Below are 17,515 nucleotides of genomic sequence, written 5' to 3'. Positions count from 1 at the left end.
TGGCACTCGCGCGCCCGCCTCCTTCTGCCCCGGGTGGGGGCAGGGGTAGGGGCGGGGAGAGCGGTAGGCATTGGCCTCCCTCACCCCTCTGTTCCCCACGGCACTAACCGCCACCCCCAGCCCGGCAGGGACCCAGTAATCCACGGCGGTGCACTGGCGGACCTGGTGAGAAACGTTTTGCCCTGCCTTCTGTCTTGGCCTGGTTACGCCTACACGGTCCTCCAGCTTTGGGGAAGAAAGCCTGCCTTGGCCTAGGACCTCACCAGGACCTCTGTGCTCCCATGACTCCTGGGCTTGCCTCCAGCACCGCGATTGCTGTTGTCTGCCCGCCTTTACCAGCCTAGAAGGGCTCTGAGAGCAAGGACCAAGAGTGTCTCTGGTCTCTGGGTGCCCAGAGCCTGGCACGGCACGACGTAGTTGCTCACTGAAGGTTCGCTGTACAGTGGAGAGGTTCTGGCTCTCTGAGCAGCAGAACCCTAATTCCCGCCTCACACAAGGTGGGAACCGTGACTTTGGCCTCACCACCCCCGACCCTTGTGATCAACTGGGAAGACTTTACATCTGACTAATAAGTATATATGTATGTATTTTTATGCATACACACATACATACAGTGTATTTGCTGAACTGACATCATGATCAGGCTTTACGCATGCAGGATCTCTAATTCTCAGAACAATCCTACAAGCTTGAGGTGACTCTCCTCATTTTATAAAGAGAAAGCTGAGACAGAGTATGTTCAGGGTTCTTTGGTTGAATAGGTACCAGGAATGAATCGCAGTGCACAAGTTGAGGTGTGCAAGTATGTCAAACACCTCTTATACCCATTTCAGATCCTCTTGGCCTCACCTACTGCTTATTTCACCACCATGGATGTTACTCAGGCACCAGCAGTATAACCTAAGTGAGCTTCTCCTCAAGCCCATGCCTCAGGCTTCTCACCTGAATCATGGCTGTGTCTTGGAGGTCCTGGGTCTGCTGGAACTGGTCAACGCGGGGACATGAGCAACCCAGAAGTGCAGGGGTGGGGAGTGGATGATGCATCACAGGACACATCTTTGAGTAATGGAGTGAACAACTGATGCTTCTCTCTTTTTCCCTTCAGAAAGAATCTCCTCAGATAGTTCATACAGCTTTCTAACTCTCTTGCAGGATCAAGCAACAAATGCCTTAGGAAGTGATTGATCTGACAATGCATCCTTGCAATCACTCTCTTACCTTCCCTGCTTATAACCCCTGCCCCTCGCTCCAAGTTCTTGGACTCACACTTGCCAATAAAGTCCTCATATGAGGAACCTACACTAAGGCATGCTGGTACCAAGAGTGGCCCCAGGGATCAGCCCTCTGGTTGGAATTTCAGAACTGGACTGCTCAGCAAACAAATATTGTGAAGATGTCAATGCTACCTAGAGCAATCTACACATTTAATGCAATCCCTATCAAAATGCCATCCACTTTTTTCAAAGAAATGGAACAAATAATACTAAAATTTTTATGGAACAAGAAAAGACCCCGAATAGCCGGAGGAATGTTGAAAAAGCAAAGCAAAGCTGGTGGTATCACAATTCTGGACTTCAAGCTCTATTTTTTTTTAGACTTATTTATTTTTTTAAGATTTTATTTATTTATTTGAGAGAGAGAGAATGAGAGATAGCACAAGAGGGAAGAGGGTCAGAGGGAGTAGCAGACTCCCTGCTGAGCAGGGAGCCCGATGTGGGACTCGATCCCGGGACTCCAGGATCATGACCTGAGCCGAAGGCAGTCGCTTAACCAACTGAGCCACCCAGGAGCCCAAAGATTTATTTATTTATTTGACAGAGAGAGACATAGCGAGAGAGGGAACACAGGCAGGGGGAGGGGGAGAGGGAGAAGTTTGCTTCCCGCCAATCAGGGAGCCCAAGGTGGGGCTTGATCCCAGGACCCTGAGATCATGACCTGAACCAAAGGCAGACGCTTAACGACTGAGCCACCCAGGCGCCCCATGGACTTCAAGCTCTATTACAAAGCTGTAATCATCAAGACAGTACGATACTGGCACAAAAACAGACACATAGATCAATGGAACAGAATAGAGAGCCCAGAAATGGACCCTCAACTCTATGGTCAACTAATCTTTGACAAAGCAGGAAAGAATGTCCAATGGAAAAAAGATGGTCTCTTCAACAAATGGTGGTGGGAAAATTGGACAGCCACATGCAGAAGAATGAAACTGTACCATTTCCTTACAGCACACACAAAAATAGGCTCAAAATGGATGCAAGACCTAAATGTGACAGAAGTCCATCAAAATCCTAGAGGAGAACACAGGCAGCAACCTCTTCGACCTCAGCCGCAGCAACTTCTTCCTAGAAACATCACCAAAGGCAAGAGAAGCAAGGGCAAAAATGAACTATTGGGACTTCATCAAATAAAAAGCTTTTGCACAGCAAAGGAAACAGTCAACAAAACCAAAAGACAACCGACAGAATGGGAGAAGATATTTGCAAATGAAATATCAGATAAAGGGTTAGTATCCAAAATCTATAAAGAACTTATCAAACTCAACACCCAAAGAACAAACGATCCAGTCAAGAAATGGGCAGAAGACATGAACAGACATTTTTCCAAAGAAGACATCCAAATGGCCAACAGACACATGAAAAAGTGCTCAACATCGCTCGGCATCAGGGAAATCCAAATCAAAACCTAAATGAGATACCACCTCACACCAGTCAGAATGGCTAAAATGAACAAGTCAGGAAATGACAGATGTTGGTGAGGATGCAGAGAAAGGGGAACCCTCCTACACTGTTGGTGGGAATGCAAGCTGGAGCAGCCACTCTGGAAACGATAGGGAGGTTCCTCAAAAAGTTGAAAATAGAGCTACTGTATGACCCAGCAATTGCACTACTGGGTATTTACCACAAAGATACAAATGTAGGGATCCGAAGGGGCACGTGCACCCCAATGTTTATAGCAGCAATGTCCACAATAGCCTAACTATGGACAGAGCCAAGGTGTCCATCAACAGATGAATGGATAAAGAAGATGTGGTATATATATACAATGGAATATTATGCAGCCATCAAAAAAAAACCCAAATCTTGCCATTTGCAATGACGTGGATGGAACTAGAGGGTATTATGTTAAGCAAAACAAGTCAATCAGAGGAAGACATGTATCATATGATATCACAGATATGAGGAATTCTTAATCTGAGGAAACCAACTGAGGGTTGCTAGAGTGGTGGGGGGTGGAAGGGATGGGGTGGCTGGGTGATAGATACTGGGGAGGGTATGTGCCATGGTGAGTGCTGTGAATTGTGTAAGACTGATGAATCATAGACCTGTACCTCTGAAACAAATAATACATTGTATGTTAAAAAGAAGAAGAAGGAGGAGGAGGAGGAGAAGAAGATAGTAGGAAGGGAAAAATGAAGGGGGGGAAATCGGAGGGGGAGACGAACCATGAGAGACTATGGACTCTGAGAAACAAACTGAGGGTTCTAGAGGGGAGGTGGGTGGGAGGATGGGTTAGCCCAGTGATGGGTATTAAAGAGGGCACGTATGAATGGAGTACTGGGTGATATACGCAAACAATGAATCATGGAACAATACATCAAAAACTAATGATGTAATGTATGGTGATCAACATAATAAAATAAAAATTTTAAAAAATATTCCACTGTGTGGATATACTACAATTTGTTTATCCTTCCCCCAGTTAACAGAATCTAGGTTGTTTCTGCTTTTTGGCTATCATGGATAACGCTGCTGTAAACATTCATGTACAAGTTCTGTGAACATGTTTTCATTTCTCTTGGGTATATACCTAGGAGTAGAATTGCTGGATCACATGGTTACTTTTCTGAACCAATGCTATGAAATCTGTATTCTTTGTTGTGTGTGATTACTGAAGTCTCTGCTTGGTTACTTGAGTAAAGGTTAGCTAACGATTACACAGGTTTCCTTAACTGCCTGGAACGAATAAGTCTCTCAGACTTTGCTGAGGGGCTCTGTGTCAATGTTGGCTCCAACACTCAGCCACACAGTGGACAGCACTAACTTGGCCTTCCCCTGCTGCTTGTGCAGAGACTCAAGGTCAGCCAGAGATAGAGACTGGGGCCTTCTTGGGTCTTTCTTATGCATGCCTACAGCCCCACACATGCACATGGCCTTCTGGATTTCCAGGAATATGTTGGAGCTTTGCAAGGACCCTCCCCACACACACACCAAGGACATCTCATTCCTCAGTTCTTCCTTTTTAAATTTTTTTGGTCAGCCTCTTATTACCCCAAACTTGCATCACTACCTCGGGCAATCGTAGTGTTAAAAGAGTTGCCACTGATTGTTTCAACAAATGCCCTGTTTTTATAGAGTAAGCTCTGAGTCAGGTCAAATAAAGCCAAGACTTGAGAATGGAGCTTTCCAAGGAAGATGTTAGACAAGTCGAATAAGGGCAGTTCTCTGGGGATGGCACTTTCCTGAAGAGCTCCAAACCCATTCTGCCACCAGCGTCAACTTGATTGCTACTTTTCACATAAAACCATGGTTGTGAAGCTGTTGTTTTTCAAGAGGAGCTGGGAGAGGGGGATGGGAATAGAGCAAGTTAAAGCATCACAAAGCTCACTGTTCTTATTAAGATTCAGCTGTTTTTCTTGAACAGACACTTTGAAGATTACTGCAAGCTTTTCTTTGGTTAATTTAAAGAATTCTGAAAAAAAAGTTGATTTTGACAATTTCTGCCAGTGTTCTCATTGCCTTTACGAAGGAGTGGATTTTCTGAGATCCTTATGCTTCCTTTCCAGAAGTGCTGCTAACTCATTTACATTAAATGCAATTATTTTCTATATTTAGACACTTCAATCATCTTTTTTTCACATTAATCATTTCTTTATATCTCCTTTCCTATTTTCCATTAGCTAGGTTAATTTTTTTCTCGCTAATTCAAAAGTATACATCTATTTTATTTTGGATGTTGCTTCTAGCTCATTTTATTTTTTCCTATCAGTTTATTAAGCTTCTTACCATACATATACTATCCTACTGAACAAGAAAATACCTTAGCACATTAGTAGTTTAATTCTGTATTGTTATTATGTACATTGTTTGTTCTGATACTTGCTTATTTAGACAATGATAAACTTTACAAACATACTTTACTCATTCTTATCTTCCTTAGCTCATGGCATTTTCCTGGATTCATTTCTCTTCTTGCTGAAGAACTTCCTACAATAATATTTTCAAGATGGGTCTCTGTGTGGTAAACCTTCTAATTGCTATACATGCCTCATAATATCTCAGATTTATTTTAGCCCCGTGTTTAAATATTAATTTAACAGAACATGAAATTCAGTCACTTTCCTTCAAGGAAGTTCTTTTCCTTAAACACTTGAAAAATATTATTCCATTTTCTTCTTGCCTCCAATGGTTCTTATCATTATTTTATTCTTTTGTAGACATCTGCTGTTTTTCTAGATGGGACCTGTGTATTGTGTTGTATTATATGGTACCATATTATATTGCATTGCATTATATTTTTTAGAGAAGTTTTAGGTTCCCAGCAAAATTGAAAGTACAGAGATTTCTCCTATACCCCTGCCCCTACACATACACAGCTTCCTCCTTTATCAACATTCCCCATCAGAGTGGTTCACTTGTTACAGTTGATGAACATACACTGACACGTCATAATCATCTGAAGTCCATGGTTTTTACTCTTAATGTTGTATAGTCTTTTGGTTTGGACAAATGTGTAATGGCATGTATCCACCATTATAATATCATCCAGAGTAACTTCAATGCCCCCAGGTCCTCTGCGCCCCTCCTATTCATCCCACCCTTCCCCACTGCAAACCCCCGGAAACCCCTGATATTTTTCACTATCTCCATAATTTTGCCTTTTCCAGAATGTCACATGGTTCAAATCATACAACGTGTAGCCTTCTCAGATTGGCTTCTTTCACTTAATAATACACATTTAAGGTTCCTCCAGGTCTTTTCATGGCTCATTTCTTTTTAGCATTGAATAATATTCGATTGTCTGGAGGTATCACAGTTTATTTATCCATTCATCTATTGAAGGACATCTTGGTGCTTCCAAGTTTTGCAGTTGTGAATAAAACTGCTAGAAACATCTGTGTGCAGGTTTTTGGGTGGAGTTAGGTTTTCAACTCCTGGGTAGACATCAAGGAGTGGGATTGCTGGATTTTATGGTAAGGATATGTTTAGTTTTTTCAAGAACCTGTTGCACTGTCTTCAAAAGTGGCTGTACCATTTTGCATCCTCACCAGCAAAGAATGAGAGTGTTGCTCTGCATCCTCACTAGTATTTGGTGGTGTCAGTGTTCTGGATGTTGGCCATTTTAATAGGTGTATAGTGGTATCTCGTTGTTGTTTTAAAGATTTATTTATTTATTTGAGAGAGAGAGAGCATGAGCAGGAGGGGCAGAGAGAGAGGGAGAGAGAACCTAAAGCAAGACTCTGCACTGAGCAGGGAGCCTGACACAGGGGCTCGATCTCATGACGATGAGATCATGACGTCAGCCGAAACCAAGAGTTGGACGCTTAACTGACTGAGCCACCCAGGTGCCCCATGGATCATCGTTTTATATACTTATGTGTCATCTGTATGTCTTCTTTGATGAGGTGTCTCTGAAGGTTTTTGCCCATATCTTAATTGGGTCATTTGTTTTCTTATTGTTCAGTTTTAAGAGTTCTTGGTATATCTTGGTAACAGTTTGTTATTAGATGTGTCTTTTGCAAATATTTTCTCCCAGTCTGTCATATATCTTCTCATTCTCTTGACAGTGTCTTTTACAGAGCAGAAGTTTTTTATTTTAATAAATCCGGCCTTTTAATTCTCTCTTTAATGGATTTTGCCTTTGGTGTTGTATCTGAAAAGTCATCACCAAACCCAAAGTCATCTATGTTTTCTGCTATGTTATGTTCTAGTTTTATAGTTCTGTGTCTTACATTGGGTCTGTGATCTACTTTGAATTAATTTCTGTGAAAGGTATAAGGTCAGTGTCTAAATTCATTTTTTTCCCCACGTGAACGTCCAGTTGTTCCAGCACCATTGTTGAAGAGACTGTCTTCTCTCCTTTGTGTTGTCTTTGTTCCTGTGTCAAAGATCACTTGACTATATTTACGTGGTTCTATTTCTGGGCTCCCTGTTCTGTTCCATTGATAGTTGTCTATTCTTTTACCAACACCACACTGTTCTGACTGTTATAGCCGTATAGGAAGTCTTGAGTTCGGGTAGTATCAGCCCTCTGACTTTGTTCTTCTCCTTCAATATCATGAGACATCTGCTTTTTCTCTCTGGAAACTTACAGAAATTTCTCTTTGTGACGGAAGTTCTTAAATTTCACTATAATATGACTAGGTATTTTTTTAAATCTCCCTTTCCATCTAAGGTCTTACATAGTTCTCAGTTATAGTGGTTTTTAGTCAGGATGTCACCAAAATATTCCCCCCTTCTATTTGTTTCCCTCCTGGGTCCGTGAATCGGGACAGGTTCAGTCATGTCACGGTAACTGATGACCTTCCCTCCCACTGTGTGCTTTGATACAGGTTGTTCCACTGAATGTTTTCCTTTACTGTAGTGTATTCTTAAGATGGTGTCTTCTTTTTCTGAATGAACTCTTACTCCCCTAGGGGTTTTGGTCCCTGTCCTGGTGACAAATACCTGAGAAAAAAGCCTAAAAATCTGTGTTCTGTGGGATGAATTGGGAGGGAAAGTTGTGGAGAGCTACCACAGAGTGGAGAAAGCCACTGTGTTACACTCTCTATCACCGTCCTGGCCCTGCTTATTGTCAAAACACTGTTCTCCTTAGCTGTACCCACCTCGTCCTTGGAGGTATGAGAGCGATGGCAGAAGTGAGACCACTTAGGGCTGGCCAGCCTGCCAGAAACTGAGTTACGCATGCCCAGAGTAGACTACCCATGCCCATTCTAGTCAGGTTCAGGCAGTAGTGACGGGCTGGCTACCACTTTTGTGTGTGTGTGTGTGTGTGTGTGTGTGTGTGTGTGTGTGAGAAAAGAGGGAGTGAAATGGTCTACCAGTGAAATGTGAGGGACAGCAAAGGACACACAGAAAGATGGTAGTCCACCCTCTCTCCAGTCCCCAGTGCCCAACCATCTTCTCGTCTTGCCTGTTGTCCACTCTGTCTCACACCCTTACCGAGACCTGCTCCCCCTCTGTTGCCCAGGAAGTTACCACAGTGTTCACGTGCATTTGACAGTTTGATCAACCACTTTGGCTTCTGGAATGTTTCCAGGTATCTCCATCCTCTTAGGAACTGTGATATTTTCTTCTACATCAATCACTTTTGAGAAGTTGGTGCCCAAGACTATTTCTATTCTTGTTTTTCTATTTAGACAATATTTATTTAGACTTACCTACATATTTATCAGTTTCATTGCCACTATTCCTGCTGGCATTTTAGATATTCCTCCTGGGAGCATTTTCCTTCCTCCCGAAAACTTTAGAAGTCATTTTAATGAAGTCTGCGATGGTAAACTCAAATTTTATTTATTCAGGAATACTTTCTTTCATTCCCTTTCTTAAAAGACAGTCCGGCTGGGCACACAGTTCTAAATTGCCAGTTATTTTTTTCCTCAATACTTTGAAGGTATTATTCCCCTGCCTTCTGATTTCCATTATTGCTCCGAGGAATCTGCTGTGGTGGATGCTGTTGGTGCCCACCCAGATCTCCATTACTACTTGGTACATCCATTCCCCAACTTATGTGTTGACTGCTAGTGGCTCAGAGCTCCCTTTTTCTCTGGACAACTACCCTCAGCACTCACAAGCCCACATACACACTCTCTCTCTCTAAAATAGTCTTTTTTAAAAAAATCTTACTCTGAATTGCTTAATTTCTCTTTCATGTTTTCAAATAACACTTTTTTCATGTTTTTCAAATCCTTTGATTTGTATGGCATCCTAAGTCATTTCTTTATATATCATTCTAGCTTATTAATTCTTTCTTCAGGGTTTCCTAATATGCTATGTAAACTACCTCTTGAGTCTTTAATCCAACAATTTTGTATTTATTTTCTAAAAGTTCTGTTTGGTTCTTTAAAAATCATTTTGGATAACCTATGAAAGCCTTTTTTTTTTTTTTAATCCAGTGAGGCAAATACTTGAAAAGCTTGCCGGTAGAAGCTGTCCTGACTCCTGTGAATGAATTAAACCTTTAATACATAGTTATAGTTATTTAAAAAGTCTGTATTTGATAATTCCAATGTCTGGAATTCTTGAGGATTTAAATGTTGTTTTTCTGCTGACTTACTCATGGTGGTTTGTTTCTTTGTGCCACTCATGGCCATAATCTTTGTGAGCTCATATCAGTTTCATCCTAATCTATGGAAATCCTCAAGGTCTAAATATTTTGTCTTTTCTAAAAGTTCTATTTGGCTCTTTTTTCAAATGTACACAGTCATCGTTGACACCAGGGTGCAGGGGATACCTTTTCAGAGAGGCGTGACTATTGCTTCTTCCAGAAGCCAGAAGTCACTGCTGATATGGGACCACTTTCATATCCTTCCAGGAGTCTCTGTCTCAATGCAGAAAACTCAAATCAGCTACTCTATTCTATAGCTGGTTCAGGACTTCCCTGCATAATCACAGAGCTGATATTGGCGTTTTCCCTCATTGCTGCTCTAACTTTTGCATTTGCCCAAGACCATTTTGCTCAGTTCCCTATTTTGGTTTCACCCAATGATAGTACTTATTATGTGTGTTTACACTTATGTGTTGGTGTTTGGAGGTTTTCCTTTATCTGTTATGAAAGTAGCACATTAAAATAATTTTTTCATGGAAAAGTTAGTTGTTTTGTGAGCAAAAAGCTGACACACTGCTAGAAATGAATTTCTCAACTATTTTTTCCATTATTCAAAATTCCAAGCATGCACAGAAAATAAAGGACAATACAATGAAATCCCATATACCATCACCCACATTCACTTACCACAATTTTGCCATCTATCCTCCTTTTTCTTCTTCCTTTCTATGGTTTTTTGAGCTCACTTTTTAAACTTAAATATATGTATTTTAAAGAGAAACTTCATATCAACTCCATGAAATGGAAAACCATGATCTCTTGCCATTAATAGAATATAACTATAATAAATACAAGGAAAATCAAAGTTATTAAAAATTAAATAATAAAACATAAAAGTGGTAATTAACTGATTTATACAAATACATATCTAAAAAGTTTTCCAGTGAGAATAATGGAACAACATATGATCAATCAGTAGCAAACATATATTAAGCTCATTGTTTCTTCATTTAAGATAAGGATTGGTTTCGTGAATAATAAAATGATTCTGTCTTTTGGCTTCAATATTATAACACCAAGAATCCCAACTCCCAACACGTATCTGCAATTGGAAAAGAAGGGCAAAACATATTTAGTCCCTTTCTAGGTTTCAGCGATACGTATTTATACCTACTTTACATTATGAACAATTGTCGGCTTCTGAAGTGATGGTTAATGTATCACTGAAAGTGACAGAAGTACCAAAGGTTGGAAATACTTATGGGCAGCCTGTGTGACATGGGTATCACAGATCCAGCCCAGGGCTCAGTGATCTGTAAGAGGTCGCAGAGAACTGAGCGTGTCATCACACTCTTAGCTATGCTTCCAGAGTGAAAGAATATAAAACAACATCAGCAAAGGGACATGAGACAAAAGTCCAGGGAAAACACAGTTAGGACAACATGCATGAAATACCGTCTCCCAAGGAAGCTCATCAGAGGCTTAGTTCCCGAGGTTTTTATTGGAGGCTGGTCACATAGGCATCCTCTGGCTAGCACATACCTAAGTTCCAGATTCCCAGAAGTAAAACAGGTGTTGAGCATCAGGTGTTCACATGGTATTCATAAACAGTTTATGCACAGTGAACCACTATTATCAGTGATGAGAACCTTCTAAAATCCCAAGTTCCCAGGCACTAGTTAAGGGCCAACCTTCCAAGCCAGACTTGTTAAGGATAGTAGTCTCAGGTCTGCTATGTTAACTCTTTTCTGAAGACATAGCTCATCACTATACTATCTGCTTTGGTCTTATCCTAAGTGATAATATCGATGAAATCACAGTTTTGGTGTGATTTTGTAATTTATTTCAATTTGTAATACAAGTTGAAATAAATATATAACTATTAAAATTTAAGTGTTGCGGCACCTGGGTGGCTCAGCTGTTAAGCGTCTGCCCTCGGCTCAGATCATGATCCCAGGGTCCTGGGATCGAGTACCGCCTTGGGCTCCCTGCTCAGCGGGAAGCCTGCTTCTCCCTCTCCCACTCCCCCTGCTTGTGTTCCTGCTCTCACTGTGTCTTTCTCTTTGTCAAATAAATAAATAAAATCTTTAAAAAAATGTTTTAAATGTTAATGTGTGTATCATCTCATACCCATTGGGATGGCTACTTTAAAAACAAAACAAAAGGGCGCCTGGGTGGCTCAGTTGGTTAAGCGACTGCCTTCGGCTCAGGTCATGATCCTGGAGTCCTGGGATCGAGGCCCGCATCGGGCTCCCTGCTCGGCAGGGAGTCTGCTTCTCCCTCTGACCCTCTTCCCTCTCGTGCTCTCTGTCTCTCATTCTCTCTCTCGCAAATAAATAAATAAAATCTTTAAAAAAATAAAATAAAATAAAATAAAATAAATAAAAACAAAACAAAAAGCAGAAAATAACTAGTGTTGCCAAGGATGTGGAGAAATTGAAACCCTTGTGCAATGGTGGTAGGAATGTAAAATGATGAGGCCTCTATGGAAAACAGTTCCTAAAGAAATTAAAAATGGAATTACCATATGATTCAGCATATCCACCTCTGGGTATATACCCAAAAGAATTGAAATTAGGATCTTAGAGAAGTATTTGTACACACATGTTCATAGCAGCATTATTTACAATAACTAAAATATGGAAGGAACCCAAGTGACAATCAACAGATGAAGGGATAAGCAAAATGTGTTATATACATACATTGGAATATTATTCAGCCTCAAATTAGGAATGAAATTCCTCACTATGCTACAGCATGGATGAACCTTGAGGACATTATGCTAAGTGAAATAAGTCAGTCACAAAAAGACAAATACTGAATGATTCCACTTATAGGAGATACTTAGAGTGGTTAGATTCATAAAGACAGAAAATACAATGGTGGTTGCTAGGAGCGGAGGGGAATGGGGAATGGGGAGTTATTGTTTAATGGTTGTAGTTTCAGAATTGCAAGATGGAAAGAGATATATGGGTGGATGATGGTGATGGTTATACAATAATGTGAATGTTCTTAATACCACTGAACTGTATGCTTAAAGATGTTTATGATGGTAAACTTTATGTGTTTTTGTATTTTACCACAATAAAAAATCAAAAGCAAAAAAGTAATAGGAACAGTGATTATAGATCATATAGTTCCAGTAACTGTTTACATAATAACCATTTTTTTAAAAAAGTAAAGAGATGGAGAAAGATACACTATGCTAACACTAGTCAAAAGACAGCTGGAATGGCTATATTAATTTCAGATAGAGCAAACTTCAGAGCAACAAAAAGTATCAAGGAAAAGGAGGAGCATTACATAATGATAGGGGGTCCATTCTCTAAGAAAACATAATAATCTTTAATGTGTATGTGCCTAACAGAGCATCAAAATGCATGAGGCAAAAGCTGATAGAACTGAAAGAAGTAGATGAATCCACTATTATAGCTGGAGACTTTAATACCTCTCCAGCAGAAATAGACAGATCTCACAGGCAGAAAATCAGTAAGGACATAGTAGAATTCAAAAGCACTATTGGCCAAATGGACATAATTGATACTTATAGACTACTTCATTCAACAACAGCAGGATATACATTCTTCTCAAGCTTACATAGAACATTCACCAAGATAAGCCACATTTTGGGTCATAATGCATACCTTAACTAACTTAAAAGAATAGAAACCATACAATATATGCTCTCAGGCCACAGTGGAATCAGACTAGAAATCAGCAAGAGAAAAATACCTGGAAAATGAGAAAAGAAGAAAGATCTAAAATTCATAATCTAAGCTTCCACTTTAGGAAACTAGAAAAAAAAGGAAAATTAAATCCAAAGTAAGCAGAAGAAAATAAATAGTGAAAATTAGAACAGAAATCAATGAAATTGAAAACAGGAAATCAATAGAGAAAATCAAGGAAGCCAAAAACCAGAGGTTTATTGATAAACTTCTAACCAGACTAAGAAAACAGGAGAGAAGACACAAATTTATAATATCACAAATGAAAGAGGGGACATTACTACAGATCCCATGGATATTAGAGGGATACCATAAATAGCTCTATGCCCACTCATGTGATAACCAACATAAAATGGACTAATTCTTTGAAAGATACAATGTGTGAACACTCATACCAGAAGAAATAAACAATCTGAATAGACCTATATCTATTAAAGAAATTAAGTCTATAAATAATTACTTTTCAAGACAGAAAAAGCCCCAGGCCCAAATGGGTTCATTGGTGAATTCTACCAAACATTTAAGGAAGAAATTATACCAATTCTCTACAACCTTGTCTGGAAATTAGAAGCAGGGGGACTAATTCCTAATTCATCCTATGAGGCCAACATCACCCTACTACCAAAACCAGACAAAGACATTACAAAAAAAGAAAATTACAGACCAATATTTTTCTTAAATAGAGATGCAAAAATCCTCAACAAAATATTAGCAAGTTGAATCCAACAATGTATAAAAAGAATTATACCCCATGACCAAGTGAGATTTATTCCAGATATATAAGGCTGGTTCAATATTCAAAAATGATTTAATGCAATCCATCACATCAGCAGACTAAAGAAAAATCACATGATTATAGCAATACATGCAGAAAAAGCCTTTGACAAAAATCTAACACCCATTAATGATAAAACCTCTCAGCAAACTAGAAATAGAAGAAACTTCCTCAATTTGATAAAGAACATCTACAAAAAACCTACAACTAACATCATATTTAATGGTGAAAAACTAGATGCTTTCCCACTAAGATCAGGAACAAGGCAAGGATGTACCCTGTTGGTTTACAACCTGGCCCCTTTACAGAGGGCAAGGAGAGACTGAAGAAAGAGGCAGACTATTCCAGATTGGTAGGTAACAGTTTCAGTAAGCAAGGGAACTTACTTATGAGGCTTATTTTGGACAGCCATGAGAGAAGTAGATCTCGGGGTGCCTGGGTGGCTCAGTCATTAAGTGTCTGCCTTTGGCTCAGGTCATGATCCCAGGGTCCTGGGATCGAGCTCTGCATCGGGCTCCCTGCTCTGTGGGAAGCCTGCTTCTCTCTTACCCACTCCCCCCACCCCAGCTTGTGTTCCCTCTCTCGCTGTGTCTCTCTCTGTCAAATAAATAAATAAATAAAAATCTTAAAAAAAAAAAAGAAAGAGAGAAGTAGATCTCTATACCAGAATCTTAAAAGTTTGTATAGAGGCCTTAACTGGTTTCACTCACGTATACCATCCAGATGGTCTTAACACACATTACTGTCTCAAGGCTGTGACCTTGGGCAGCTTCTGGCACAGGAAAGGCAAATGGCAGACACATTCCGAGGATAGAGGAGGTAGTAAGGAGCCTCTGATTGCCCAGGCCCAGGTCGTGAGTCAACTGGCAGTCATGTCCTCCCAATAACATCTACCAACGTCCCTTCTAATACCACTCTTTTTCAACATCGTACTGGAACTAGTCCTAGAGAATGCGATAAGACAAGAAAAGGAAATAAAAGATATACAGATTGGGAAGGAGAAATAAAACTGCCTTTGCTCACAAACTGTATGAGTGTTTATGCAGAAAATCTGAATGAATTGGCCAAAAAACTCCTGGTACTAATAAGTGATTATAGCAAGGTCATAGGATACAAGGTTAATACACAAAAGTCAAATTGCTGGGCGCCTGGGTGGCTCAGTTAGTTGGGCGACTGCCTTCGGCTCAGGTCATGATCCTGGAGTCCCTGGATCAAGTCCCACATCGGGCTCTCTGCTCGGCAGGGAGTCTGCTTCTCCCTCTGACCCTCCCCCCTCTCACGTGCTCGCTGTCTCTCTCATTCTCTCTGTCTCAAATAAATGAATAAAATCTTAAAAAAAAAAGTCAATTGTTTTTTCTATACAACAGCAATGAACAATTAGAATCTGAGATTAAAGTCATAATACCATTTACATTAGCACATCCCAAAATGAAATACTTAGGTATAAATCTAACAAAATATGTAAAAAATCTATACAAGGAAAACTCTGGTGAGATAAATCAAGGAAGAACTTTAAAAATGGAGAGATATTCCATGTTCATGAACAGGAAGACTCAATATTGTCAAGATGTCAGTTTTCCCCAACTTAATCTATAGATTCAACACAATCCCAACACAAATCTCAGCAAGTTATTTTGTGGATATCAACAAACTGATTCCAAAGTTTATATGGAGAGATTAAAGACCCAGAATAGCTAACGCACTATTGAAAAATAAGAACAAAGTTGGAGGACTGACACTACTTGACTTCAAGACTTACTATAAAGATACAGTAATCAAGACAGTGTGATAGTGACAGGAGAATAGAAAAATAGATCAATGGAACAGAAAACAGTACCCAGAAATAGACCCACAGAAATATAATCAACTGATCTCTGAGAAAGGAACAAAGACAATACAAAGGAGAAAAGACAGTTTTCAAAAAATGGTGCTGTAACAACTGGACATCCATATGTAAAAAAAATGAATCTAGGCAAAGACCTTACATATGTCACAGAAATTAACTCAAAATGAAACTTAGACTTAGATGTAAAACACAAAACTATAAAACTCCTACAATATAACATAGAAGAAAACCTAGATGACTTTGGGTTTGGCAATGACTTTTTATTTTTTTAAGATTTTATTTATTTATTTGACAGAGAGACACAGCGAGAGAGGGAACACAAGCAGGGGGAGTGGGAGAGGGAGAAGCAGGCCTCCTGCTGAGCAGGGAGCCCGATGCAGGGCTCAATCCCAGGACCCTGGGATCATGACCCGAGCCAGAGGCAGATGCCCAACAACTGAGCCACCCAGGCGCCCCTTGGCAATGACTTTTTAGATACAACACCAAAGGCACAACCTGTGAAAGGAAGAATTAATAGGCTGGACTTCATTAGAATTAAAAAGCTCTGCAAAAGATATTGTCAAGAGACTAGAAGACAAACCACAGCCTGGAAGAAAATATTCACAAAAGACATAGCTGATGAAGGGCTATTATCTAAAACAAAGAATTCTTAAACTTAACAATAGAAAAAAATGAACAAATTGATCTTAAAATGAGTGAAAGATTGGAACAGACACCTCAGCAAAGAAGATATATGGATGGCAAATAAGTATATAAAAAGGTGCTCAATATCATATGTCACGAGGGAATTGCAATTTAAAACAGGAGTGAGATACTATTACGCACCTATTAGAGGGGCCAAAATTCGGAACACAAACACCAAGTGCTGGTGAGGACATGGAACAACAGTAATTTTCATTCATTGCTGGTGGCAATGTAAAATGGTGCATCCACTTTAGAAGACAGTTTAGCAATTTCTTTCAAAACTAACCATACTCTTACCAGAAGATCCAGCCATTGTGCTCCTTGGTATTTACCCAAATGGGTTGAAAACTTATGTCCACACAAAAACTTGCACACAGTTATTTATGGCAGCTGTCTAAATCCATTCTTGCTGCTATAACAGAATACCATACTGGGTGGATCACAGACAACAGAAATTTATTTCTCACAGTTTGGGAGGCTACCAAGTGCCAGATCAAGGCACCAGCAGATTTGATATCTAGTGAGGGCTCACTTTCTGGTTCCTAGACAGGAACTTTGTTGTGTTCTCACATGGAGGAAGGGGTGAAGGCGCTCTAACCCATTCATTAGGGCTCCATCCTAATTACCTAATCACCTCACAAGGTGTCACAAAAAACCAAATGCCATCACTTTGGGGATTCGGTTTCAACATATGAATTTGGGGTGGGAGAGGGGACACAAACATTCAGTCTAAAGCAGCAGCTTTATTCATAATTGCCAAAACTTGGAAGGAACCAAATTGTCCTACCCTAGGTGAATAAACTGTGGTACATCCAGACAATGGAGTAGTATCCAATGCTAAAACAAAAATGAGTTATCAAGTCCTGAAAAGAAATGGGGGTTTCTTAAATGCATATTACTAAGTGGAAGATGTCAAACTGAAAAGCCTCCATGCTACATGATTCCAACTATACGACATTCTGGAAAAGGTAAAACTATGGACACACGAAAAAGATGAATGGTGCCAAGGCTTTGGGGAGAGGTAGGGATGAACTGGAGAAGCACAGAGGATTTTAGTGCATCAAAAATTTCTTTATGATACCATAATGGTAGATACTTATCATTATAGATTTGTCAAAACCCAAAGATTGTACAATACCAAGAGTGAAGTCTAATGTCATCTATGGACTCTGGGATAATGATTCGTTAACACAGGCTCATCAGCTGTAACACATGCAC

The 17,515-nt window shown here is 39.9% G+C and overlaps 1 protein-coding gene across 1 annotated transcript in view; it reads right to left on the bottom strand.

Moving 5' to 3' along the window:
* Window positions 1-9,618: 9,618 nt before the first annotated feature.
* Window positions 9,619-17,515, bottom strand: part of IFT25 (intraflagellar transport 25) — a 65,918-nt gene continuing 58,021 nt past the window's right edge. The window contains exon 6 of the mRNA XM_073896719.1: window positions 9,619-10,369. Coding sequence (XP_073752820.1) covers window positions 10,274-10,369 — 96 coding nt within the window. The 3' untranslated portion in view covers window positions 9,619-10,273. The remainder of the gene's footprint in view (window positions 10,370-17,515) is intronic.

Source organism: Callorhinus ursinus, unplaced genomic scaffold (genome assembly GCF_003265705.2).
Source record: "Callorhinus ursinus isolate GAN/ISIS: 27379988/994484 unplaced genomic scaffold, GSC_fseal_2.0 scaffold9, whole genome shotgun sequence".
NCBI lineage: Eukaryota > Metazoa > Chordata > Mammalia > Carnivora > Otariidae > Callorhinus > Callorhinus ursinus.
This window is presented reverse-complemented; position numbering and strand designations above follow the sequence as displayed.